The sequence below is a fragment of the Amphibalanus amphitrite genome, unplaced genomic scaffold, assembly GCF_019059575.1.
Source record: "Amphibalanus amphitrite isolate SeventyFive unplaced genomic scaffold, NRLGWU_Aamphi_draft 000464F_arrow, whole genome shotgun sequence".
Lineage (NCBI taxonomy): Eukaryota > Metazoa > Arthropoda > Thecostraca > Balanomorpha > Balanidae > Amphibalanus > Amphibalanus amphitrite.
Genome location: NW_024881958.1, coordinates 442,472 through 469,171, shown reverse-complemented (window position 1 = coordinate 469,171; position 26,700 = coordinate 442,472). Strand labels below are relative to the sequence as shown.

At 52.6% G+C, this 26,700-nt stretch overlaps 2 protein-coding genes across 2 annotated transcripts in view; both read right to left on the bottom strand.

Moving 5' to 3' along the window:
- Positions 1 to 4,180, bottom strand: part of LOC122391966 (trichohyalin-like) — a 7,880-nt gene extending 3,700 nt beyond the window's left edge. Inside the window, exons 1-4 of the mRNA XM_043386343.1 lie at positions 3,821 to 4,180; positions 2,927 to 3,431; positions 2,485 to 2,633; positions 2,193 to 2,342 (exon numbers count right to left, since the gene is read on the bottom strand). Of these exons, the coding sequence (XP_043242278.1) occupies positions 2,193 to 2,342; positions 2,485 to 2,633; positions 2,927 to 3,431; positions 3,821 to 4,180 (1,164 nt within the window). The remainder of the gene's footprint in view (positions 1 to 2,192; positions 2,343 to 2,484; positions 2,634 to 2,926; positions 3,432 to 3,820) is intronic.
- Positions 4,181 to 26,700, bottom strand: LOC122391987 (stress response protein NST1-like). The gene is made up of 4 exons (XM_043386374.1): positions 26,247 to 26,700; positions 14,290 to 14,348; positions 5,140 to 5,312; positions 4,181 to 4,825 (listed from the first exon to the last, which is right to left on the bottom strand). Exons 1-4 carry the CDS (start codon positions 26,315 to 26,317, stop codon positions 4,268 to 4,270), a joined length of 861 nt encoding a protein of 286 aa, XP_043242309.1. The 5' UTR covers positions 26,318 to 26,700; the 3' UTR covers positions 4,181 to 4,267.

The following is a 26,700-nucleotide window of genomic DNA, read 5'->3' as shown; positions in this document are numbered from 1 at the left end:
CCTTGGGTCAGGTCACCATGTCAGAAAAACCGGTACAAGGTCATGGTCAAATTTCAATTTTCTTTTTGCACCTGTCCAACTCACAGTTTTGGACTGATTTCCTTCAAACTTTCAGGATGTGCTAAGTTCACCGAGTTGTATAGCATATAGTTCGGTTTTTTTGAGGTCACTGACCTGAGGTCAGTTAGAGGTCATTACGTCGTAATGTTAAGCCTATGGGAAAATACTAAATTCGGAAAATACTGGAGATAGGGGAGAGCGGGGAGAGTTGTATCATGTCCAAGTTGTATCAGGGCGAATTGTGCGAAACTTATCCAATTGATGGCGCTCGTGATACGACCAGCCGACGAGGTTTTCCGGGCGCCATCTTTCCCTGTTCTGTCGTGTGGCTGGGTGGACAAGTCTCGAGGTGAGAGCCGATTTTATGTTTTTTTAATGTCATTCTAAAAAAATAAGTTGCAAGAAAATGTGTGTTTTGGACATTTAGATGTGCACGAATTTGAAAGATCTCCGTAGCGGTGGTGAGGGTAGGTTCTAAGGCTGCGTGAGTGAAAATGGATTTCTCCAGCTGTCCGCTGTTTTTGAGCACGAGGATGTTTTTCTAAGATGGCGGCGAGGTACATGTTGTATCAGAGCCGGGTGGGGTATGTTGTAACATGTATGTATGTATGGGTATGTTGCTTTTGATCGCGAAAGCTAAGCCCTGGCTCGCGTTTGTAGGTAGCTAGTCAATACTGGTTCCATTTTGGCACAATGTGTTGGCTTCTTTGCTCTTAACGGGCCACTTTTGCGTCTAGTCTGTTGATGTTTCGTTCGTTTCGATGTTTCGTTCGGATTGCATTGACCTAAGTTTGGTCTAATAAAAGTGAAGCCTTTGAGCATATACATTGTATCAACCCCATTTAATGTTGTTGTTATGCTCAAAACCCAGTAGCAAGCACACTCCCTGAAACGTGAAATACCTGGTGATACAAATTACCCCACCATGTGATACAACTCACCCAAGCCATGGGGCAAGTTGTATCAAAAACATTGTTCTATTCGGCAGACCGTAGAAGAAAAACTGGTAGAGGTAGCGGAAAAGTTACTTTGCACAAAAAAGCAGAAGAATCAAGGAAGGAGATAGTATGGAAATAATGAGTTTATCACGGATAGTTACGAGGTTATGGGTCTCGGAGTAAAAACTGATACAACCCACCCCACTCTCCCCTATCCGCTTCGTTCTATCACTTTTGTGCTTTGAAACCACAGTACGTAACAGCAGGTCACTTGGTGCTTCTTAGTTTGGTGTTCTTATCCATGGGTCAGGTCAAATGAGGTCAACTGAGGTCAAATGACGTTTTTGCCAATAACTTGGCACATAATGACGCTAGAGCTTAAAAAATGGTATCATTGTGTTCCTGGTGATCAGGCGAATCGAATGATATACGATATGATGCAATTTGGTTAACTTGAACTTAATTTATAAATTTAAGTTTACTTAATATTTAAGAAAAACTTTAAGTACACTTAAGCAAGCTAAATAGTATATCATTCGGCGCGCCTTGACGTGCTGAGTTCACTGGTGCTTTTCTTTTTGCTCTATCTTAATTAGATGAAAAGTTATAAGCGAAAAACTTTTGACCTGTTTTTAGCGAAATTTTTACATTTATACCCCCCAAAACCCCCCTAAATATTGACCTAGAGCAACCAAATTTGCAGAGGGGCGAGAACTCCAGGGGGCCCACCTACCTACCAAATTTGGTGTTTCTAGGTGCCATAGGAGCCAATCGCGAGGGGGGTCGCATCGACCCCCCCCCCCCCTGCCAGGCCGTGTTATGAAAAATGCCCTGCCAGGGCGAGGGTTAAATATGGATGTCGCCTCATTCATTTCCCGATGCTGTCCCCTTTCGTGCAATACACATTGCAATACTGATGAAATCTTCACTGGGTGCATTAAAGCAACGATGCAAGCATGTGTAAATCACAACGTGACGAAACATCTACGTACAGCAGATGCCATGTCAGTAGCTGCATAGCTCGAGTTCGTTCAAAACAAATCAGCATCTTGTGTGCAAGAACCTAAGTTTTGAAAGGAAGCACTGTGAGACCTGGACGATCACGCAAACTAGATAGAAAACAATCAGAAGTTCAGTCGTAGGTCCGCAAAGTGTCGTGTTCGCTGTGTCCGAACCGACCAGTCCGATGCTTACCGTGAGCGCCAGCGTCAGCTCGGGCGGCGGCGGGGACCTCCGCTCGGCCTCCCTCCGTCCGCAGAGCCGGCCGCTGGCGGCCACGGCTTCCTCCAGTCGCCGGTGGAGCTGCTGGACGTCCTCCAGCACCGCCACCGGCACCGTCACAGCCTGCCGGGGACGCGCGGAGGGCGGCGTCAGCGCGGGAGTCAACAGGAGGATCAGGGGCAGATAGTTGCGATCGCGAACAATCAAAGGAATCCCACTGGAACCCGTTTCCTGCCACTCTCGCGCAGCATTAGGTATAACTAACCTGTTGTTGGGAGGTGGCTCCGGCGCCGGTGACCAGTTTCTGGCAGATGGCCACCTCTGCCCAGAGGCCGTCCCGCACGTGTCGCAGACCCTCGATCCGACCCTCCAGTTCCCGCAGCTCGGTGGAGGAGTGCCGGCGGACGGAGCGGCCTGGGGAGGGAAGAACGGCGTCAGAGACAGCATCATTGCACTGCGAAGTGCGAGGCGACAAAGGATAGGAGCACGTTGCAAGATGATTATGCTGAGATACCAGCGCAGCATGAAGGATTCATAGACTGCTGATCTGATCTGAAGCAAGAAACATCTGATTTTACCAGGTTGCCATTTGACTAGGCATCGCCCCTGCTGTGTCTGAGCTTGTATTAAACCCTGACTCCCACTGACCTCTCCTGGTGTCAGTATCTGACCCCAGTGACCTGTCCTGGTGTGTGACCGCCACTGACCTGTTCGGGTGTCGGTGTCGGTGGTGGCCTCGGCCGGCGGCGGCTCCAGCGAGCTCCTCTCCAGTCCGATCCGGGCCCGGCTGACGCTCCGGTCCGGCTCGGACCACGTCTCCCAGTCACTGTTATCGGCCGTCGGAGGGACGACCAGACTGTCACAGCGGGCTAACGACACCGACATCGGGCCTGCCGCCGTCAGAGCAGCGGGACTGGCTGTCAGTGGCGATCTCCTCAGCTCGACGGCGGTCTGATCCAACTCCTGGTGTCGCTCATCCATCTCCTGACCCTCCTGCTCCTGACCCAGGCCGTGTGAGAGGCCGGCTGCCGGGAAGTCCAGACTCTCGGAGCGCAGTCGCGGCATCGAGCCCAGCCAGGTGGCCAGGTCGACACCGGGGCTCTCGGAGCTCTGACCGGGGCTTTCGGAGCCCTGCAGGAGGTCCTCGCGGGACTCGGAGTGTGAAGCAGGCTCGGGGATCACCTCGACACCCTCGGTGCTGGACGCCGCGGCCTGCCGCAGACGGGACGGTTTTCATTGAGACATGCACAAGACCGGGCATGACGATTTATCGAGGAGCAGACAGGACATGGGAGGTGTCTTCAAGTGTTAGTCTCGGTTTGACTTATTTATGGGCTGACGGCAGGGCAGTGGTGGTTTCACTGCCTCCTGTCCTGACTGTTTTCCCAGGCAAACCTCATACGCGATCATAACGAATGATATAATGATTCGTTAACGAGGTCATAACGAATGATATTACCGACAGATTGCGAGGGTGTCCGGTTTCAAAACATTCCATAAGACGTTTTATGCCGTCACTCCCTCCCCGCCGGATCTCGCTACCCGAAGCTCCCATCCTATCGCATCGCTCCGTCCGTTCATCCGCCTCCCTGCAGCCTCACCTGTGACTCGAGGGACGCGGACGGTCGGCGCTGCTGCAGCAGCAGGCGGTCCCGCTCGGCTCGGCACTCTGCCAGCTCGGTCTGACCGCGGCGCAGCTGCTCGGAGACGGTCTGCACGCTGGCCTGCAGCGAGCGGACCCGCTCCAGCTGCAGCTGCAGCGCAGCCGCCGCCATCGCCTTCTCCAGCCGGCGCTCAGAGGCGACGGCGGCCAGCTGCCGGCGCAGCTGCTCCACCTCCGACCCCGGCTCCTCCGCCGTCTGTCCGCCGGCAGCTGGGGCGGAACGGGGCTCCTGCAGGTCGGGAGGCCATGAGAAACACGTCAGAGGCGCCGAGCTTCTGGGATACCTCATCTGTCCCATAGGTCGAACCTCTCTATGCGTTCATGGGCCAGACCAATTACAGGTCAATCGCCCAATGTTCGTCTCCCTCGTGTAACTAAGGACGAACTAAATGGGAAGGAGGTAAAAAAAGAAATTTAGACAGGGTACGGCTGTCGGGATCCTCACCTGAGTACTGCTGGTCTCCTGCGGTGACCGACGGCTAACCAGGGTCTCCAGCCGGACGTTCTCCTCCGCCAGTCGCTGGCCGCGCCGCGCCTCCTCCTCGAACCTCGCCTGGAGGTCCCGCAGCTCCTCCTGCAGACGACTCCGCTCCTGCTCCGCCCGACTCCGCTCCTCCTCCCAGTCCCTCTCCTGCTGCGCCCGCTCTGCCTCTGTGACGGCGCGCGCCGCGGCGGCTCGCCGCTGCTCCGTCTGCAGCGCTCGGAGGGCGGCCTCCAGGCGGCTCCTCTCGGCCTCTGTGGCCTGGTGGTGGTCGAGCTCGGCGCGGTACTGCGCCTCCAGCTCCTCCAGCGTGTCCTCCAGCAGCGCCCGCTCCGTCTGCTCCTGACGCGCGCGCGACTGCTGCTCGCTCTGCCGCTGCTCCAGCGCCTCCAGCGTCTCCGAGGCGCGCCGCAGCAGGGCGCTCTTCTGGGCCAGTTCCTCCCGCAGTGCCGCCGACTGCACCTGCAGGGCGGCACGGAAGGACGGGAGAGGTCAGCAAAGGTCATCATAGGCTGTTAGACAGCAGAAAGATGGAACTGATCGCTTGGAAGCGCCTAAGACGGTCTACACTAAACGCAGTGGAATCACAAGAGACACGATCACACAGGTCTGATTCGAAGAAGTGTCTGAACGCCACTACAAGAAGAAACACCTATGAAAAGTTCAAGAGAAGTTATCATCATCCGTGTAGGTATGCCAAAAAATGGCGTTTTACATTGCCTCGCACCAAAAACGGTCACACAGTTAAAATGATAGGTGTAATTATGATTATGCACCTTGAGTTCAGCCAGGGCTTTGCTGGAACCATCATTGGAGTCCTGACGCTGGAGTCGCTCCTCTAACATGTACACGCGCAGCTTCAGCTTGAAGTTCTCCTCCTCGAGCGACTTTTTCTGGTGCTCCTGCTCGCGGAAGGAGTGGCTGCCGAATGACACATCGCTCCGGCAGGCTGCAAACAGGCAACAACGACGCGTCAGGGTCGGACAATTCAACGACAGCGTGAAGGTCAACGGGCTGTAGAGGCACGCCACTGACATCATCCGCAGAACGAGGAGCAATGAGGCTGTTAAGGAAGTGACCCTGCAATGACTGCAGACTGAGACGCAGAATGACACCATCATGCCTGATGTTATCCTTCTAATTATTTCAGCAGTGAGGCTACATTTCACAATGCAGGGCGACGAGCATAACCTGTTGATATTGTGCCATTATCATCATCATAACCAGTCGCAGCCGAAATGAAGCAGCTTGGACTACGTCCAACGACATCCACCAAAACGTCCATCCATCTCAGCAGTCGGAAGCCGTTACCACTCCCCACAGCTGTCGGCACATCGTCTGTCCGAGCCCCCCCCCCCCCGCCGAGTGGCTGCTCGTTGGAACAAACAGGTCTGAAGGCCTGATGAGAGTGCCCCCCCCCCCCCCCCCCGAGGGGCGCGGTGTTGACGGACGAGCCGCAGACGTGCCGAGAGACCGGAACTGGAGCGGCACAGACGCTCCTCTACTCTACCAGACGTCCCTCTGACCTCCACCAGACTCCCTCGTCTCTTCCCGCGCCTCCTGCGCATTACAGAGCACAGGCTCATTGGATTTGGAATGGTTAGACCGTCTCAGAGCTCCCGGGAAGGAGAGGACGTGTGAAAAATGATCGAGTCCAGCCTAGTCAATTGGATAATGGAATGGATAATACGTAGCGTCCCTGGTTTCGCTAAAACGTCCTCTTACGTTCTTTTGAAACAGTTCCAGAAGAGGAGCCCGGCTACGTCCCCATCCGCCCAAGTAGGTAGGCACTCATTCGGACTCTAAAGCTCTGAGGTTTTGCATCAGAGTGAGCTGTCTCAGCGGCACCGGTGGCAAATGGCCGCAGCTAAAGTGCCGTCACTGTCGACAGATGGCGCTGTGCGAATTGATCGCCACCAGCCGTGCCCTGAACAAACGGCCGGCGCCTGGCCGTTCGTTCCAGATGGTGGTGGATGGTGCGTTCGGAAACGGCTGCTCTGGCAGCCAGCTGGAGACTCGGGGCTCCAGTCACACACGGCGAGCTGGGACTGGTGTGGAGCATTTGACGAGATAATCGAGCTGGAAGCCGAGTTTGTCTCCAAGTTCAATGTATGATAATAAATAGAATCACACTCAGGGCACCTAAGCATAGCATCGGTATGAAACCTTAAAAGCTTCATTCTTGACTGGACTTCAAGTTTGGCCTTTCGCATGGAAACTTCAAACAAAGCATCGCATTCGGCATGCGTCACTGACGTGAACACTGAACAGCCGATACGAGCACACCTTCCACCCCGTCAATCGTTAGCCGTTTCAGCGACGCATTTCTCTCCTGTGTGTATAGGAATAGGTATCGTTTTACCGGCGATGGTAAGCTGATCCTGGTGAATGCCAAATTACTCATACCGGCGTCGGCCGGTAATCAAGGCCGATACCGGAGCCGGCCAACATGAAAACATGCCGGGCGGCAAACCCTCCCGCCCCCTCGGCAGGCCTGCTGACCGCACCTGCCTTCAGGCGTCAGCGCAGAGGCCTCAGGCGTTTGTAAAGACCTGCTTCGACTTTCAAGACTGTAAACATTCACAAATTTGAAAACCGCCCTACACAACAACAGAAAACGTCTTATCGCATAGTCGTATATGTTCACAGTGAGTTTCATAAGTACTGAGCTTCGGGTGTTTATATGAAGGAAAAACAACCGCCCGTTAACCAAACATTTCTGTCGGAGATCCGTAGGTATTTACATATTTGGGACGCTGGCCAGAGCCACCCCCGGGCGGCCGGCTGGTTTGCGCCGCCCCGAGGCGGTCTAGCGGCAGGCAGAGGCACGTGCCACGCCACCGAGTCAGTTACCCCTCCCCGCCGGGCCGCCGGGAGCAGCCGTCCATTTTCATTCCGCTAATCAAGTCCTGGGGCTGCATCGGCGGACCGTGGACCGTGGGCGGGCAGTCTGCACCAGATGCAGAGGTCACCCGAGGACGGACCGAGGACGCAGGGCGGGACGGCGCAGTTCGCGACCATTCCAGGCCGTGGCGTCCCATCACCCTCGTCCTTCATACCCTCCGCAGCCTCCCTGTCGCCGCCCCTGCCCCCTCCCTGCATCCGCCCCTGCCGCCCCTCCCTGTATCCGCCCCTGCCGCGGCCTCCTTGCCTCCGGCCGCGTATATTCGAATCCAGTATGAGTAGAGCATGGGTCCCGAAAAATTCTTCAGAAACTAGAGAAATTCTCGCAGGGCAAGACGACTGTCAAACTAGCAGCGAGCAGCGAGCAGCGAGTCCAGCAGCGAGAAACGGGCCATCCCGATTTAGCTGAAAATTTGCTCACAGAGCCTTCTCAGCACGCTGATTCCGAAAATCATGGTCTCTAGGGTGGGAATCTTTACCGTTCTCGAGATAGAACCCTCTAAAGTTTTCGACACCCATGACCGGGCCATCCCGATTTGGCTGAAAATTGGCTTACAGAGCCTTCTCAGCACGCTGACTCCGAAAATCATGGTCTCTAGAGTGGGAATCTTTACCGTTCTCGAGATAGAACCCTCTAAAATTCTTACCAAACATGACCGGGCCATCCCGATTTGGCTGAAAATTTGCTCACAGAGCCTTCTCAACACGCGGATTCCGAAAATCATGGTCTCTAAGGTGGGAATCTTTACCGTTCTCGAGATAGAACCCTCTAAAGCTCTTACCACCCATGACCGGGCCATTCCAATTTGGCTAAAAATTGGCTCACAGAGCCTTCTCAGCACGCTGATTCCGAAAATCATGGTCTCTAGGATGGGAATCTTCACCGTTCTCGAGATAGAACCCTCTAAAGTTTTCGACACCAAAGACCGGGCCATCCCGATTTGGCTAAAAATTTGCTCACAGAGCCTTCTAAGCACGCTGATTCCGAAAATCATAGTCTCGAGGGTGGGAATCTTTACCCTTCTCGAGATAGAACCCTCTAAAGTTTTCGACACCCATGACCGGGCCATCCTGATTTGGTTGAAAATTTTCTCACAGAGCCTTCTCAGCACGCTGATTCCGAAAATCATGGTCTGTCAAATCGACCGGGCCATCCCAGTCAAATCGGGATGGCCCCCCAGTAAACATGCCGACGTCGGCCCGACGTCGGTCCAACCTCGGCACGACGTCGGCTGGATGTCGGATATGCCCGCATGTTCCGACGTCCAGCCGAGGTCAAGCCGACGTCGGGCCGACGTCGGACCGAGATCAATTGCTGAGGTCCAGCCGACGTCGGGCCGACGTCGCGGCGACGTCGGACCGACATCGGCCGCTGTTTTGACCGTTAAAATAATATAAAATACATGTTATGTTTCATAAAGAGCTTCTGTATTCAAAACATCCTCAAGAAACTCAAATCTTTCTCCACGCCGCAACCCCCTGATCCGGACTGGACGGGAAACTTTATCCCATTTGGGATTGCCCGTAAGCCGAGCTCGCCCGTAGCCGGGTGCGGTGAGTGCTTGGGGGCTGCTCGGCCTATCCTTTGGTCAGGCTCAGCCCCGGCAACTCACCAGGGCTGCACTGAAAACAATTTAACCCAAGGCTGGCGAGTAAAGCGGTGTTTTACGGGTACCCCTATCCGCAACCATTTTTAACCACCCTCCCAGGAGTAGTGCTAGGTCCCATTGCGGTGTAGTCGTACTTGCTCTGAGCGGATATAACCGCTGTCAGCGAACAAGTCCGCTGAGAGCAGGGACGACTACACTGCAATGGGACCTTACTGTACTACTTGGAGGGTGGTTAAAAATGGTTGCGGATAGGGGTACCTGCAAAACACCGGTTTACTAGCGGGCCTTGGGTTAAATTGTTTTCAGTGTGGGCCCAGTTCATATAGAAAGGCCAGTCGGCAAGTGTCACTTTGGCAAAGTGCCACTTATCAAAGGGACACTTTGGGAAACGTTGGTGCAGGTGTGTAAGAGTGACTATATGAATCCATTGTGGGGTCGCCCTTTCCAATAAGTGTCACGTAACAGCAATGGGACCAAGGACTGAGCTGGACCCAGGGTGCTCGCCAAGAAGACCAATGTCTCCATCCTATGATCCTTCCGGCTCTGAAATGGTCTTGTCAGACCGAAAGGGCAAAACCCAGCAAAACAAACCAGACTCGTTAGCTGGCTGCGTGGTGTAGTGGTTAGCGTGCTAACCTCGCGTTCGAATGACACGGGGTTCGAGTCCCATCGCCGGCTGATGCTTTTGGCGTGTTGTCCCAGTAAACATGCCGACGTCGGCGACTGGGGGGCTCGAATCCCGCCGCCGGTTGATATTTTTGGCGCGTTGTCCCAAGAAACATGCCGACGTCGGCCCCGTCGGTCCAACGACAAACGATCTCGTCAACCTCGGCAAACGATCTCGGCCCGACGTCGGCTCGACGTCGGCTGGACTTCGACTGGACATCGGAACATGCGGGCATATCCGACGTCCAGCCGATGTCGGGCCGAGGTTGAACCGACGCTGGGCCGACGTCGGGCCGAGCCTCGGCCCGACGTCGGGCCGACGTCGGCATGTTTACTGGGCCGGTCATGGGTGGTAAGAGCTTTAGAGGGTTCTATCTCGAGAACGGTAAAGATTCCCACCCTAGAGACCATGATTTTCGGAATCAGCGTGCTGAGAAGGCTCTGTGAGCAAATTTTCAGCCAAATCGGGATGGCCCGGTCATGGGTGATAAGAACTTTAGAGGGTTCTATCTCGAGAACGGTAAAGATTCCCACCCTAGAGACCACGATTTCCGGAATCAGCGTGCTGAGAAGGCTCTGTGGCCAATTTTCAGCCAAATCGGGATGACCCGGTAATGGGTGTCGAAAATTTTAGAGGGTTCTATCTCGAGAACGGTAAAGATTCCCACCCTAGGGACCATGATATTCGGAATCAGCGTGCTGAGAAGGCTCTGTGAGCAAATTTTCAGCCAAATCGGGATGGCCCGGTCTTTGGTGTCGAAAACTTTAGAGGGTTCTATCTCGAGAACGGTAAAGATTCTCACCCTAGAGACCATGATTTTCGGAATCAGCGTGCTGAGAAGGCTCTGTGAGCAAATTTTCAGCCAAATCAGGATGGCCCGGTCATGGGTTGTAAGAATTTTAGAGGGTTCTATCTCGAGAACGGTAAAGATTCCCACCCTAGAGACCATGATTTTCGGAATCAGCGTGCTGAGAAGGCTCTGCGAGCAAATTTTCAGCCAAATCGGGATGGCCCGGTCATGGGTGGTAAGAACTATAGAGGGTTCTCTATCTCGAGAACGGTAAAGATTCCCACCCTAGAGACCATGATTTTCGGAGTCAGCGTGCTGAGAAGGCTCTGTGAGCCAATTTTCAGCCAAATCGGGATGGCCTGGTCATGGGTGTCGAAAACTTTAGAGGGTTCTATCTCTAGAACGGTAAAGATTCCCACCCTAGAGACCATGATTTTCGGAATCAGCGTGCTGAGAAGGCTCTGTGAGCAAATTTTCAGCTAAATCGGGATGGCCCGTTTCTCGCTGCTGGACTCGCTGCTCGCTGCTCGCTGGTAGTTTGGCAGACGTCTTGCCCCGCGAGAATTTCTCTAGTTTCTGAAGAATTTTTCGGGACCCATGCTCTACTCATACTGGATTCGAATATACGCCCTCCGGCCGGCACCGCAGGCATGTGGACAATGTCAGCGTGCTGCAGGCTGAACCGCGCGGCAGCGCTGCGGTCCGGCCGGTACAAACTCCACAGCGAGGCGGCTGGTCAGCACAGCTCAAACGCCCGGCCGTTACAGCCAGCAGTAGTTTCGCTGCGGAGTCAAATGGGGAGCGGTTGGAGTGCCAGAGCGCCGCGCTGGTCAATAAAGATGAGCCGCCCGCGTCAGAGGGTACGTCAGCTCTGCTGCTGATGTGAGCGGAGCGTGGGATGAGTGCCGCTACGCCGACACCGCGACATATAAGAGTTTCCAACGCTATCACAGGGATGCATGCAGAAACGCCCACACTACATAAAGGCCATCTTTCATACACATGGCATAGAAGTATCACATGCGTGGAACATGTCTTGCCTCGAGAGGAAGTATACGAGCAGGAATGTCCACATCCGTGACCGGGGCAACCTTTGCTGCTGGCAGGACACCAAGATCCGCAGCACATGTGGTGACGGGCGGTGGCTTCATTGCTCGGAACATGGGGTCACGCCATAATATACAACCTCCCCTGACTGGCCAGCGTCCAAGGGCACCTGCCAAAATGATCCATTATAAGCGAGCATAAACAAAGTTCATGTTCCAGAACTATGAAATTAATCGCTTCCGTTGGCAGAACCTGCTGAAAATCATATTAGTGGTCCTGGAAACGTAACAACGAAAAACTAATGGTGCTGTCTAAGGATGTGGTGAAAAATCCAAGAGGATATGTTTAATATGTTCCGTTTTGTTCAACTTGAGTGCTATGCGATCCACCGAGTCGGGAGTGCCACGTTTCTGACCTGTGATCGGTCCCGACCCAAAACCATCATGCTCCTGTCATTTCCCTGACGCTGACACTGGCCAGCGGACATAAGACCGTCGGACAGCGGACATAGGACACAGGGCAGCCGGACATCGGACATCGGCCGTGGAGACAGACCAGGCCGACTCAGCTGAGGCCAGTCGGCCGGTCTGAGATAAACAGACGCGGCGTCAGTGCCGCCCCCCAGGCGCCGACCTCGCCCTGACATAAACAGAGAGCAGGCTATACGGCTCTGACGGGTGGGACACGGGTTGCAGTGACGGCTCCGACACAGGGCAGTGTCCGAGGGGAGATGGGTGTACGGGGGGAGATGCCCCCCAGGCCGAGGTAGGACGAGATAGATGTCAGCAGGGAAGGGGTCGGACGGGGGGATGTCAGCGGAGGTACGGCTGGGTGGGGAAGATATCAGCAAGGGGAGATTGTAGAAGATGGGAGATTTTTATATGAGTATAGAGGGGAGATAGCAGTCGGCATATGGGCAGCCATCAGGGGAGAATTTCAGGAACGGAGACTGAGCAACGCGTAGACGGTTGATCATTGGAGATAAGCACCATCAGGACAGGCGTGCTGTGACCTTCTAATAAAGAAATCACCGATCCAATAAAATTGATTTTCTATAATCGCCAAAAATATTCTCTCATTTGTTTTCCATATCATGTTAAGCTACAAATTAGTGACCCTTTCTCTTGCATGCAAAAACGCCGCATGTTTGACGCTGCATCTGTCCGTGAGGATTTATCTACAGCCGCCGGTCTAAATGCGGCGCGAGACTGGCGGACGAGCGCAGTAAAACACCGTCCCTAACACCTCCTGCTGCCGGCCCAGACGGCTCCCCGGCCAGGCAGGTATTTCTGGACCGGGAGGGGAGGGGTCGGCCGGCGCCGCAGGCAGGGGGTGCCTTCTGTTTACCCCCACACTGATCAGAGCGCTGCTGCAGTGATGCAAGCGCTGAAAGTACGCCGAGCGCCTCCGCGGACTGGCCACCAGCCAGCCCCACCCCGGAGCTGGAGCTTTGCCTCTGAAAACAGGACTATTGGCCGGACCATCAGGATCGGCAGTGCAGGGGAGTCGGGGACCGAGCCACTCGACAGAAGACGGCGACTCGTCACCCCATCCCCGTCCTGTCCTGTTCCGTCCCGATCCACCTCCGTCCTGTTTCAGTCCCGTCCTGCCCCGTCTCCGTCCTGTCCCGTCCTGTCCCGCACCGTCTCCCACCCGTCCCCTCGGTCCTGTCGTGCCGTCCTCCACCGTCCGTCCCCACTCGGTCCTCGCCGCCACTGCGCCAAGATTGCATCACGGACGAAGTCCGGCCAGCGTTGCACCATACAGCCGCGGAAAATACAGGACAGATGGCGAGAGGACACCCTTGCTTCGCGTCAGCGCCCGGCGTCAAAAACAATGATCCGAACGAAACCACGGTGACGTCACTCGACGTCGGCTGAGAGAAAAGGTCGGGCCGACGACGAATATAAATTCGTCTCCGCGCTGCGTGAAAGAGGTCTGTCCGTCAGAAACGTGCTGCTCTTGGCAGCCGCTTGGAGCGGACTCGGCTCGGAAAACCGGGTCTCCAGCTGGGTCGCGTTTGACACGGCAATTCTGCAGCGCATGTGGCACATAAAATGCCTGAATTCACATCATATGTGGAATGTGGAACTTTATATTCGTCAGGTGCATGGTGGCATAGCTTGCGGACATCTGGAATAGTTAATACTGCGAATATGAGACAGGATGCGGAAAGTGATGTGCAGCTATATGCTCAGTTATTTGCATGGATATTTTATTTCATATTTCCTAGGTGGCTGCATCTATTTCTGTGTGCATGATATTGCCCTTGTGATCGAAATATACATTCTGAACAAATGCCCACGAAACGATTGATTTCAGTGTTATGACGAGTTTCAGTGCCGGGATGAACATCAAAATCGACTGGCAGACGTCAGAGTTCTATTCAAGTGTGTTCAAACGTATCCGTTTCCTTTGATCCTATGATTCGTTCAACATTCCTCAACATCGTACCTTGTGTTCGTCAGCAACGTTCTGCAACTGGGGACTGCGAATAGCCGAGGAACCGTTCGCAGATCACATTGCCAGTGGTCGTTGGAGGTGAAGGGTAAAAGTTATTCATTTTGTATCACATTTCTAACGTTTCAGGGCACACTAGTTGGAGGTCAAGGCAGATCAGGGTCGGCGTTAGGGGGTCAGTGCAAAAAATTAGTCCAACGAAGAGGATAAGAAGGTGTCGGGGTATTATCGTTTACACTTTGTTCAGTGGTGTTGCTGGATTCTTGGCATCTCTAGTAAGGATTTAACAGTCAGGTGCTGTCATACCAATGTAGAACGACACCGAATTTTCTTTACATGTCACGTATTGCGGGGTAAAAGTGCTACAGCTCGAGCGGACCGAGTTCCGCAGTGTTCAGATCCCGACATGGTGTACGGTGCATGGTGAGCTGTCCCCGCAGATACTCACGGGAGCTGGCGGCGCTGTCCGTCCGCGCCAGTTCCGCAGAGAGGTGCGACAGGTTCGTGCTGCAACACAGGGACGCGGAGAGCGTCAGCGGACCGTGGATCCCTTCCCCATCCCACACACCGGCACGGAGGGCGGTAGACCCCTTTCCCGTCCGACACACGAGTCAGAGGAGCCACTGACCCGCAGCAATGACTCGACATTAGATACATACACTGCACTTCGCAAAACGAAAGAAGAACAATTATCATTCCCCCGTCTGACATGAAACGCGCTCATGATGAGAACTGATGCGCACTGCATGCAATATATTAAATTTATGTCAATAACATCCGGTCCATGGCGCTTATATCAGCCTCTAATTTATTGATGGGAGAATGTAGACATAGCGCCCAGTTGCTGATATAAACGGTGTCAAGGCATCGCCCGGTTTATGGTTCAGACAGGTCGTTTGCTTTCTTTTCTGGGGATTCGAAGGGGTGTTGTTTGAATGACATAAATAAGCAGCATCTATTCCTTGGGAAAATTGTTGACTCATGTGAATTAGAACGTAATGCAGAGGAATTAAATAACAAACAAGGGTGAATGAAACTGGTTAAATGATGATAATTTTTTTTCAGAAAAGTGTCATGAACTTCACAATAATGACAGTAATAAGTGTAGTGGATAAAAAACGGACATATATTTATAATCCAGGGAGGAAACTGTCTTCACTTTGCCGTGAAACTATTTGTTGCTACGGTTCGGGGTGCTTGCGCATTTCGCCACTAGATGGCAGTAGCAGTGAGCGCCTGAAGTTATACTGTGCCGCATGGCTCTTATCCTGCTCGGGCCATTTGTCCCGTCTTCTTTGATGGTAATCGGAAATAAGCAGCGTCGAAAAGAGCTTACAGACACTGACGACAAGGACTAGGTATATGTTCCACCTAGGAAGCAAAGAAACATTTTAAAGGCGACACACGAGCACAGGGCCATATACCTATCTTCTGATAACCTCACACTCATTAGGTTACACACACAAACTCATGTCGAGGTGCCTGGCGGCGGTGAGGCGATAGGAAGAGCCAGGAAGTCGGACGGGAAGTCCGGCACTTCCTCTGACGTAAGAAGCAGATAAGGGACCCACCCAAGGACTTTGAACACTCGCTCAGTGAGACAGGGAGGGGCATGCGTTGTGAGAAGGTTATGTATCCATTATCCTGTGAAACTAAACATGCTAACTGCTTTTGTCTATGTATATCATGAAAAATCTTATCGATGAGCAAGTTAATGCACGTTTATGCGCACTGCCAGCATGAGCGAAACATCTTATAGAGCACCAGTATGCTCAATTCGGCCAGGTTAGTAGCACTAGCCAGCAACGTGGAGAGGTCCCCAGCCCCGGCCACGCCCATCAGCCGACCGGGCGGGGAGCACCGGACCTGCTGTCGGCAACGGCGAATCTGCGCCTTCTGCTTACAGAGCAAACACTGAGAGGCCGGGTCCCGGTCCCACCAGATGGAACGTGGATCGGCGGCACCAGCTGGCGGCGCCCCCCCCCCCCCCCCGAACACCCCCTCGACCTCCCCTCCGACCGGGGTGTCTGTGACCCCTGCCCTCCCGGGTCACTGCACTGGAGCAACCCCTGCGATCTGTGTTTGGATCTTACACGTCCCCTCAGGATTCATGGGAGCTAGGCCGCAGGCCCACCGGCAAGGCCTCCTCTCTCCCTCTCACTCTCCATCTCCGTTCCCTGCGACAGGTAGATCCATGCCAATAGAACCCTTTTCATCCTCTTCCTCCCATCTCCCCCTCTATTTCCGGTCCTCTCTCCCCTCTCCCTCGCAGTGTGCCCGCTTCCCCGCGCACACTCCAGGCAGCTTTGTGCGCCAGAACTGCCAGACCTCGCAGCCTTTGTCCGTCGCTCGCAGCGTCAATGCTCGCAGCCAGGGAGGCGAACCGGGGTTCTAGTATGGCAGGCGTAAGGCCAGAGACTGGGGATTTGGTTGGATAGGCGATTCTGTGGTGGTGACAGGTCTATAATGGACGGATCTCAAACAACGCGTCTTCTGCTATCGGTTAATTGATGGCACGAGGTTACTATAAAAAAAACGGAATAATTCACAAGCGACCGCAGCTCGATAAAAGAACATCAAACATGAGTCTATTCCATGGCCATTGCAGACTGGGTGGTAGTTCTATTGGCTATACGTTAGACGGGTCTTGTTGCAACTCACTTAGCCCTCGCCGGACCTATTGGTTTTCTACATACGCGCCGGCCGAGGGGGGGGGGCGGGTACGACCCCCCCCTCGCCGTTTCGCCCCTGGTGGAGCTAGCGCGTCGCGGAAAAAACGAGCGTGTGCGCCGTTACGAGACGCAGAGATTGGTACCCGATTTTAAGGTCCTAGGTCAACCGGTGACCTCTGAGTCAGGTCAAGTGCCCCAGGGTACGGTTCAGTTTTTGGTGAATAACTTCGCAAAAAACGGCCGCAGAGCCGCGATTTTGGCAGCATCGTGTTTGCCTTGCTCAGGCGCGTCGAATGATATACTTTTTGTTCGGGTCAGGTCAACTTAGGGTGTTGACCTCAGGTCAAGGTCAGGTCAGCACCCCCAGGTCACGAAGTTGGTCGAAAGAGGTCATGTCGCATATCATTCGATTCGGCAGGTCTTCCTGAGTCCAGTGGTGGCTTTCCCGACTCGCTAGCTCAATTTGATCGGGAGTTATTGACGAAAAACTAATATGACCTTGATGACGTCATAAATGACGTCACGCAAGATCAACATTGCAAAAGTGACGCATCTAACCTTGCAAGGAGTGCATCAAATCACGATTCTGTGTGCTTGAGATAGTTGGAGATCGTTTCCGGCGCCAGAATAGCAGTTTGAATTTTTCCCCATTGACTTATAATGGTGAGGTCACGAAAATGACCTGACCTCATATGACCTTTAGGAAAAATCCGAGATATACAAGTTGTGAGACTCATAATGGATACTAGATCCTGCAAGTTTCATTTCCCTGTGACATCTCCTCTGGCAGTGAGGGCGTTGCGAAGTTGCGACATCTGAAGACCGTGCAGAGGTTCACTTATGACGTCATAGGTCAGTGACCTGACCTGACCCAAAAATGCGGTTGGTGTCAAAAGATGCGGCTTGGATCAAAGGTCAGGTATGCCAAGTTTCAGCTCTCTATCGCCAGCGTGTTCGGAGCTATCGCGAAAAAACCCTATGGGGGGGGCGGCACCCGCCCCCCCCCCTCGGCCGGCGAGGGTTAATAAACATTCTGTAAACAAAAACAAAACACAATGTGTGGGAAAGCAGGGAGCAGGTCACCTCTGTTTTCTATTTTGGATCACTGAATTTCGTCACTTTGAAATCGAGGGATGGTTTCGTCATATCAAGGTGCGATATATCTATATCGTTGGCACAGACCAACACAAAATTAGCTTTGTGTTTGGGATTTCGTCAGCTGGCACGGTGTGCAGGCACTCACAGGCACATGGCCAAAAATCTGGAGTCATGCATCATACTCCGAGTCGAGTTCCGTTTTCTTTTGACTTCAATAGAGTCGCTTTGAACTTTTCTTTGAATTTCATCCTGCACCTTTCTAATAACTTTCTCGAACAACAGGTATACCTAATTCGTGGTAAGGAAAGCCACCGAGCAAAACAAGTTTGGTTCCATCGGTTTGAGCCCAACACTGCGGTTACCACGTCAAGAAGCTGTGATTTGTGATAGAGAAAATATTGCGAACATTTATGAGAATATGCGAATGTAACGGTCGGCCGGACGTCGGCGACCCGGGCCATTGAGGCCAGGGCCGGAGTCGCTCGTCGTTCCTCGTGGTCGCTGACGCGTCGACTGTCGAACAGACTCATCACATGGATGGATCATCGACAGTGGGGAGGAGCCAACGGTACTTACCAACTTCTGTCAGACTTACTGCACGGCAAACGGAATGGCAGTCGCCGAGAGCAGCAACGTTTCTGCTTACTGTCTAGAGGTCATGAGGAAACCGTTTGATTGTAAGGATTTAGGGGCGAGTCACCGACGAGTGAGGTAAAGCCTTCTCCCTCCACGTCCTAAGAAAAAAAAAAAACGCAAATGGTAAGGAAAGCCACCGAGCAAAACAAGTTTGGTTCCATCGGTTTGAGCCCTACACTGCGGTTACCACGTCAATATTCTAAAATTACACGTTGCAGCTTTTACATTTTACTCGCCTGGAAGCAACTTTTTTATGATCCAGTACTTCTTTATCTGAACCCATATTTAGAAGGGCACTGACAGCTGATGTGTAGTCGGCTGATGGTCGGCCGACAAGTGCTGATTAAAACAATCTCCAGGCGACACGATCGGTAATTAAGTTGACCACGAAAAAGTGACGAACCAATAAGGGCATGATACATTTGGTTCAATATGTGACACGTTATTATTTTACTTCAATCCGGTGTTTTGTCTTTCCGTAGGAATTGCAACGAACAATGGCAGAGAAGAAGTGAGCATGTTAGAAGACGCACTCAATCTGCTGAACTCGGGAAAGGCGTCAAACTCACCGTTTGTAACCATTTTTATTTTCACCGGGTGACCAAGTCTATTAGGTACTGAGGGCTGCTCGAGTTGAATAAACCCCTGGAGGCTTTTATCTTTTAGGGGCTTGCCATAAGGCAAGTCCCTACCTAGTGTTACTATCTATTGCAGTATTTTTCAAATCGTATGTTTGTCTAAGCCTGCACGCGGCTCGGTAATAAACCATAGCGTCCATTGGGAACTGCAAACATACTGCCACGAATGCAAACACCGCGGCAGCGGGAGTGCGCTGCTATCTTATCGTCTGAGGACGAAAAAGCTGATCTGTCTTTATGAGCTGGACTGCTATCGCCATCACCCGGTGGTCCGTGCCAGCTCAGTCTCATAGATAAACGGTTATTTGCATTGCACACTGACCACACGCATTCACACGTGCAAGCATTCTACATGGTCAATTTAGGGGCGTTACAGAACGGTGATGATCATTTATAATGTAAAAATTCAATAAGATGTTTGGGTTCGAATATATGGTATTAGCATACTTTGCTTCTATTTTCATAACCAGCTATGAGCTAAGTGTCCAGTTAGTCGAAACGTTTGATTTTACAACACTTATTTTCATTCGCTTTGTATTTGTAGAGCGGAAATAGGTATTCCCATGCATATACTGCATTGCACGCGTCAATCATGTTACAACATAAAAAATATGCACCATAAATTTTCAGATATCTCTTCTCGAGTGTATGCGCTGCCTGTTATAAAAGCAGCACATGGCAAATAACACGCAAACTGAACTGCTGCCCACGCGTCTTTTTCAAACATCGGCCCACTATCGACTGAGTCAACATTCGTTGACGTGACGGTTTGAATTTCAATCATAAATCGGGACAGTTTATGTCACTGGGAAATATGTTCCGATTGACGTCAGTACTGGGGCCGCGCTAGGTTCGAGCTGCACTGCTTCTCGACGCTGGACTCTCCTCAGCTGCGAACGGGCGGGATTTGTCTCATCCTGAGGCCAGTTTTACCAACAGAAAAATAGCAGCCCGGCGCAATTTTTCTGTCAAAAACCAGCCGACGAGTTTCACCAACCAGGCGAAAAAATATCCGCCGGCGTGAAAAAGTATCAGCCAGAAAAATAGCCAACGAGTTTCACCAACGGCAAATGCGGCATTAATGGAGTGTTTATCTGCGCCATTATATGTAGAAAAACAGCCCAAAAAAATAGACGGGCGACCCCGTCTATTTTTTTGATGTCGTGTTGGAATAATTGGCCTCATTTGTTACTAATTATCGTGATTTGCGCTTCTCAGTTGATATAATAATTTTGTATCATTCATGGCCAATTTGTAAAGCATCTGGGCTTCAAGATTAGAAGAGGAATACTGATGATATTGCGTAAAGAAAGAGCCTTTGTCACCTGGCAGGACCAAAAGGAACCAACAAGACGGGTGTTTGGTGTTGTGGTGTTAGTTTTTTCGTTTTATATTATCTTTTTGCTACAAGCACCCAACAGCAAGATGATAGCGCATTAACTAGTGGTCAGCTTACAAGTTCATTGCTCGCACGAAAGTGGAAAATAATGATGGAAGGTCATTTTCGAAAATCGAAGGTGCTTGAAGAAATGCTGGAAGGAGAGGCAGAGAGGGTAGGCTCATTGGACTCAAGCTTTTAAATAAATATGTCACTGTTTTCACATATTCAGCTACATTTGACATTGCAAGGTGCCAGCTACTGATACCACTACTACTTTTGGGTGGAACTTACCTACTTGAGCTGTGCGGAATAGGGAAGGTGCATTGACATTGCTAAGACCAAAATGGCAAGATTTTCAAGATATAATAATTCAAGATAGTAATTCAAGATAATTCAAGGTGCCAACTCAAGATAGAATAAAGTTAAAAAAGAAATTGAATAGCATGAAAGAAATGTATAAAGGCTTGTTTTGGAAGCAAAACTTGCAAAGTTTGCATGGTTGCGAACCCGAACAAACTTGCTGAATGCTGTCATAAGATTGTGCCACTGAACTCAGCAAGACATGCTGCCAATATTGAAGGAAAAGAAAATAATAGTTATGTTGTAAAATGTAAATGAATCCATAACTGATGTGTGTGCAGTGTGCACTGTGCTGATATTGATTGCATGTGTATCTTGCATGCATGAGTCATGCAGGGATCATGTTAAAACTGGCTGTAAGTATTGTGAGTTAAGTTTTGCTAAATTGTGGAGGCACCAGGCAAATTGCGGCCGATTTGTTCACCTCAGCGCTGAAATTTCTGCACACAGAGTTTTCAGATCATGTGCCGAAATGTTCATGCAGCCCGTCCGTTACACTGGGCATGTTAACAGTGACAAGGATTTTTTCCCAGTCTCATGTTGAAATACAATAATAATTCACTTAGCTTGATTTTAGCTTATGTTTTTCATGCCAGTTCCTAGAATAAAACAGCCAATATTTTCTGTCATGTGAGAAATAAAATGACAATATGCACAATTGCGGGCTGTGGCATGTTGTGAAGTTTTTCCTTGTTTATTGCTGAGGTTTTTCCAGTCTCTGCTGCAAAAACGGTGGTGAATCACGGTTTCGATGACGCCAATCATCGGCGAGTGTTGCTGTGATGGCCGACCTGACTGAGTGCACAGCGGCAGCCGCCGTCGCCAATAACGGACAGTGAGGACACCTCCGAGTCGGACGGAGACGCCGCCGCGGACGACTTCACCGTGCTGGACGAGGTGGAGCGCTCGAGCCGACAGGCCGTGCACCGCGTGCGCTGCCCGACTGGCTGGCGCACCCGCAGCCGATTGGCGACCGGCGGCCGGCGCCGGCCAATCTGCCCCGAGCTGCGCGCCCGGCTGGCCGCCGAGGGCATCGAACAGGTGTTCCTGGTGCAGCTGACGGTGCTGCCCGAGCTGCTGGCGGCCGCAGAGTCGCCGCTGCCACCGGCCGACCTCTGCGTCTCGGCGCCGGCCGGCCGCGGTAAGATGCTGGCGTTCGTGCTGCCGCTGGTGCAGGCGCGGCGCCGCGGTGCGCCCGCCGCCGGGCGCGCGCGCTATCTGTGCTGCCCGCTCAGGTGCCCGCCGTCAGGGTTGTGCTCGACTCAAAAAAATTTGCCGACTCGACTCATCATTCAACTTCAGAATGCCCTGACTCAACTCTGACTCAAACAAGGAGCTGATTTTTTCCCTTGACTCGACTCATGACTCAAGCGGCTCAATGAAAATATGAGTTGACTCAAACTTGACTCAAATTTTTTGTTGAGTCAAGTGTCTTGACTCAAAATTGACTCAGATAAAAAAGTTGTTGACCGGGGGGGGGGGGTGAAAAAATCCGGCAGCAGGCCCAGGCCTAAGTTGTTGAGCGGGGGAGAATGAAAAACTTATACTACATATTGTTTCTAGAAAGTGTAGTCAGCTGACTCATGTTCCTAAATGTTTTTGACTCAACTCAATGTCAAAAGTTATTTTACTGACTCAACTCTGACTCAACTCAACACCTTAATATTTTTGTCCGACTCAACTCTGACTCAACTCAACAGCTCAACATTTTATCCGACTCGACTCAAATCTGACTCATTTGAGTCAGAGTTGAGTCAAATTTCTGACTCGACTCATGAGTCAAGCACAACCCTGCCCGCCGTGTTCCGCCAGTACGACGCCGACACGCCGCTCTGCGTCCGGCTGCTGGGTGGAGACACAGTGGCACGAGGGGGGTACCAACTGGTGGCGGTGGGGCCGCGCGGCCCGGTCTCCATGGCTGATCGTGGTGAGCACTCCCGGCTGGATGATGGATCACATAACCAGCGCCGAGGGCTTCTCGCTAGCGCACCTGCGCTACCTGGTGATCGACGAAGCCGACCGGGTGATCGAGATGGCCGAGACGGGCTGGCTGAAAGCGGTGGAGCGGGTGGCGGCGGCCACGGCCCGCCGCCCTGCATCGCCGGCCGGCTGACGGCCGCCGCCGTCTGCGCGCCTCACCTGCCGCTGCAGAAGCTGCCGTTCTTGGCTACCCTGTCACAGAACCCGGAGGCCGGAGAAGCTGGAGCGAATGTCGCTGTTCCAGCCGCGACTGCTGGTGGCCGGCACGGCACGGCCGGCCGCCGTCGCATTGCCCGGTCAGTTCGTCGGCAGGTTCACCACGCCGGCCGAGCTGAGCGAGTCGTTCAACGTGGTGGCGCCGCAGCCGCTGAAGCCGCTGCTGATGCACACTTTGCTCCGACAGCCCGACTGGCGGCGCTCGCTCGTGTTGGTCAACTGGAACGAGGCGGCGCACCAGCTGGAGCTACCGCTGTCGGTGCTGGGCGCGCGCGAGGCCGAGTTCCCTGGGGCAGTGCCGGCGGGCCAGCGGCGGCGCGCGCTAGCGGAGATGGCCGCGCTTGTGTGCTCGAGGCTATGGCGCGCGGTATTGACGTGGACGCCGTGGACGCGGTCGTGTCGGACGACATCCCGGCGCTGTTGAAGGCACACTGCGTGCGTCGGACGGCGCGCGTCAGCCGGGCCGGCCAGGCGGTCACGTTAATGTTTGAGCGGCAGCGCAGCCATTTCCAGCGGCTGATGGCGCAGGTGGGCAAGGCGGACGGCCGGGTGCGGGAGACGCCGGTGCCGCTGTACGAGCTGCGCCAGTACGAGGCGACCTACGTCAGTGGATTTCCACACTAGCTTCTAGTTGATCGTTTTTTTTCATCTTTTTTTTACGCTCATCGCTCATGATTTATTTACATTTTAGAAATATTACAATGAATAGGTGTTTACCTTGTCATCAGCCTAGAAAAGTTAGAGTAAGTCAGGCGTTTTTAGTTGCATAATGTATATTTGTTCATGAACACGGATTTAACGTGTCCTAACTCCCAAAATACTTCGATATTAGACCCGAGTTTTGCAAACCAGTCGAAAGGCTTAGAACGATCATTTGGTTGGGGCGCAGCCAGACGGCTCGACTGGGCGTGGAAGCCGGCGAAAAGGTGATCTCCACGCGATCATCATGTAAAGCGGTCTCCGTCGGACGATTGTGTCCGTGCGCAACGAATGATCTCGGCACACGTGGATGAGTTCGGCAGGACTCTCCACTGAGCGGTACTGGGCGCAGTCGAACGACGGTCGACGAAGCTAGCGCAGGTATTGTTACGAGCCGGACCAGTGTAGCGGGGCCGGAGCTTATATTGTTTGCTGTGTGGCGTTCCTTCGTCTTGACCACGGGGCCTGCATATCGGCTGAAACCACCTAGCCGGGTAGCATGACCTCCACCTCGCCGAAGTGGGGCGAACGACCGCCCTCAGCCCTGCAATGACCGCGGTGCAGTTAATCTGGGTAGGTATCTTCCTGAGGTAAGACACTCGCCTTGGCACAAGGCTTTATATGTATAGGCCTTGGCGAATCCTTAGCCCTCTTGGTCCTAGAAGTAGGTGTAATGCAGTGCGCGCGAAGCCGCCTCGCAGCACCGCAGTTCACTCGCTCGGCAGCGGAACTGTCCGTCCAGTTTTAGGTGGCGCCTCTGGGAACAATGTTTGCCGCTTCTTCCCCACTCTTTTGACATCTAGGGAAGAGGTGCGACTCCCGGATCCGTCGGGAGCGGGTCCCATCTATTACAGTCCCCACCTCATAAAAGGTGGGAGTGGGAGTCCATGCATTGCGTGCACGTTCGACACGATTATTTTCTACAAGGTGCGACTAAAAGCAGACAAAAAGGTTAATTGAAAGTTGAAGGTATTGTAAAAATGAAATATAATAGGCTGACAGGAAAAAAAGATCCACTTAAACGCACGCTTCCTATCGTCACCGTCATAAATGACGTAGGTTTATAATTTGGTGGTCTTGTATTGGCAAGTTTATTTTGGTCTAAATTTTGTGGTTACAACTCTTAAAAATATATGTAATGTTTCCCAGTAATAATATTTCTAAATCTTTGTGGTATTTGCATTAAAAAACACGCTTAAATTTAATTGAAACATGTTTTAGATAATTTATCAATCTCCTTGACCATTATCGATATTAAAATATCAGCTGACTGCCGGCGACAAATATTTCCGGCCGATGTCGGCTGGAATTTTTTTGTTGGTGAAACTCGTGGCTGTGTGGCGGCTATTTTTTCGGCTGGATATTTTATTTCGGCGGCCGGCTGGTATTTTTTGGTAAAACTGGCCTCTGGACAGGCCCGCGGGGCTGACGCCATTTTGTTTAGACGTCCCGTCGTCCCGGGAGTCTGAGTCACCGCAGCAGGGGGGAGGGGTGGGGGGAAGACGCACCCCGGGGCTGTCTAATGTCCGGAGGGACGCCTCGCTCTGGCAGATCTGGAGCGACTCAGTCGCAGAGGCGGTAACAGGGGTTGGGAGGAGCAGAGGCTGTAGGATTCTACATCAGTGGCGGATCCAGGGGGGGACAAAATGGGCATTTGCCCCCCCCCCCCAAACGGCATGATTTTAACATTACGCCTATGGACGATGCATGGAAAGAATCGATAAATTGTTATGGTTTGCCCCACCCCCAAAAACTCTGAGCTGGATCCGCCTCTGTTCTACATAGACGGATCCGGCAGATGCCACACAGGGAGGGACAGGGAAAGAGGGAGGGGGAGAATAATGGTGGGAACTGAGCTAGTTCTGATCAAGTTTACCAAATTTAACTTCCTTTTAGGCATATTCTTAGACAAACTTACTTGTACTAGGTATAAGTATCTTTTAAAAAAAAAACTACAAAGGCCGACAATTGATAACGCTAGCGACATTGATTGTCTCTGCTTGTCAGCGCAGCATGTCCATATCGGTTTGCGGTTGCCGTGGATCTGTCCGTGAGATGAGTCACGTTCAACATCGAGGTAGACGACGACAACGTGTCACAGCTCGAGTGACAGGTTGAGGTAACGAAACTCTACATAAGTTGGCGCCAAATAACCGTGAAACGGAAACGGGAAAATTTGCTCTGTCGAAATCAAGTAGGGAATCGAATGTCAGTGTCCCATAAATCCGTTCTCGTTGCAGACTCCGTTCTTTGCTTTCCTTCCCTTCTTCATTTTTCAGTCTTTCGTTTTCTTTCAAATTTTTCATTTCTCTGCCCGATCCGTTCCGATTCCTATTGTCTTTTTCTTTATCATCTCTCTCTCTCTCTCTCTCTCTCTCTCTCTCTCTCTCTCTCTCTCTCTCTCTCTCTCTCTCTCTCTCTCTCTCTCTCTCTCTCTCTCTCTCTCTCCTCTCTCTCTCTCTCTCTCTCTCTCTCTCTCTCTCTCTCTCTCTCTCTCTCTCTCTCTCTCTCTCTCTCTCTCTCTCTCTCTCTCTCTCTCTCTCTCTCTCTCTCTCTCTCTCTCTCTCTCTCTCTCTCTCTCTCTCTCTCTCGCTCTCTCTCTCTCTCTCTCTCTCTCTCACTCTCTCTCTCATTCTCTCTCGCTCTCTGTCTCTCTCTTCCTCTCTCTCTCTCTCTTTCTCTCCGTCTCTGTCTCTCTCCCCCCTCTCCCCTCCCCCACACTGACCTGAATGGAATGTGCTCTATGGCGGACGACTGCCGTCGCGTTGGCGTGCTTCTTGGTGAGCTGGAGTACATCTTGTCCACCTAGCTCTCCCTCCAGTCAGACTGAGGTGCTGCGGCCGCCTCAGACGCGGCCCCGCGCTGCCGTCCCCCGCCAGGGGAGGGCTCTGTCCGTCCGCCACGACTCGCTGCTCAGTTCAACTGACGCCGAGTCTCGCTGTTTGCACACCCGCAGCTCACTATCAGAAGTGCGGTCACAGTTCACGCGAAGAGTCAGTGACAAACACGGGTGACGGGTAAAGTCTGCTGGAGAAGCGTCCCGGCGCCGACGGACCGCTCCTCGCCGCGCTCCGAGCCGAGACTGCCCGCTCGTCGATCCCCTGTCCTCTCGCTCCGCCCTCTTTGTCCCTCCGTCGCCGTCTGCGCGGCGTCCCCCCGCGAGGCGCGTCTCTGACAGC

Coding starts and splice junctions, on each gene's coding strand:
- LOC122391987 (XM_043386374.1), bottom strand. CDS start 26,317: ATGTACTCCAGCTCACCAAGAAGCACGCCAACGCGACGGCAGTCGTCC. Junction 14,349..26,246: donor ATAGAGCACATTCCATTCAG/GTCAGTGTGGGG, acceptor CCTGTGTTGCAG/CACGAACCTGTCGCACCTCT. Junction 5,313..14,289: donor GGACAGCGCCGCCAGCTCCC/GTGAGTATCTGC, acceptor GCCTGTTTGCAG/CCTGCCGGAGCGATGTGTCA.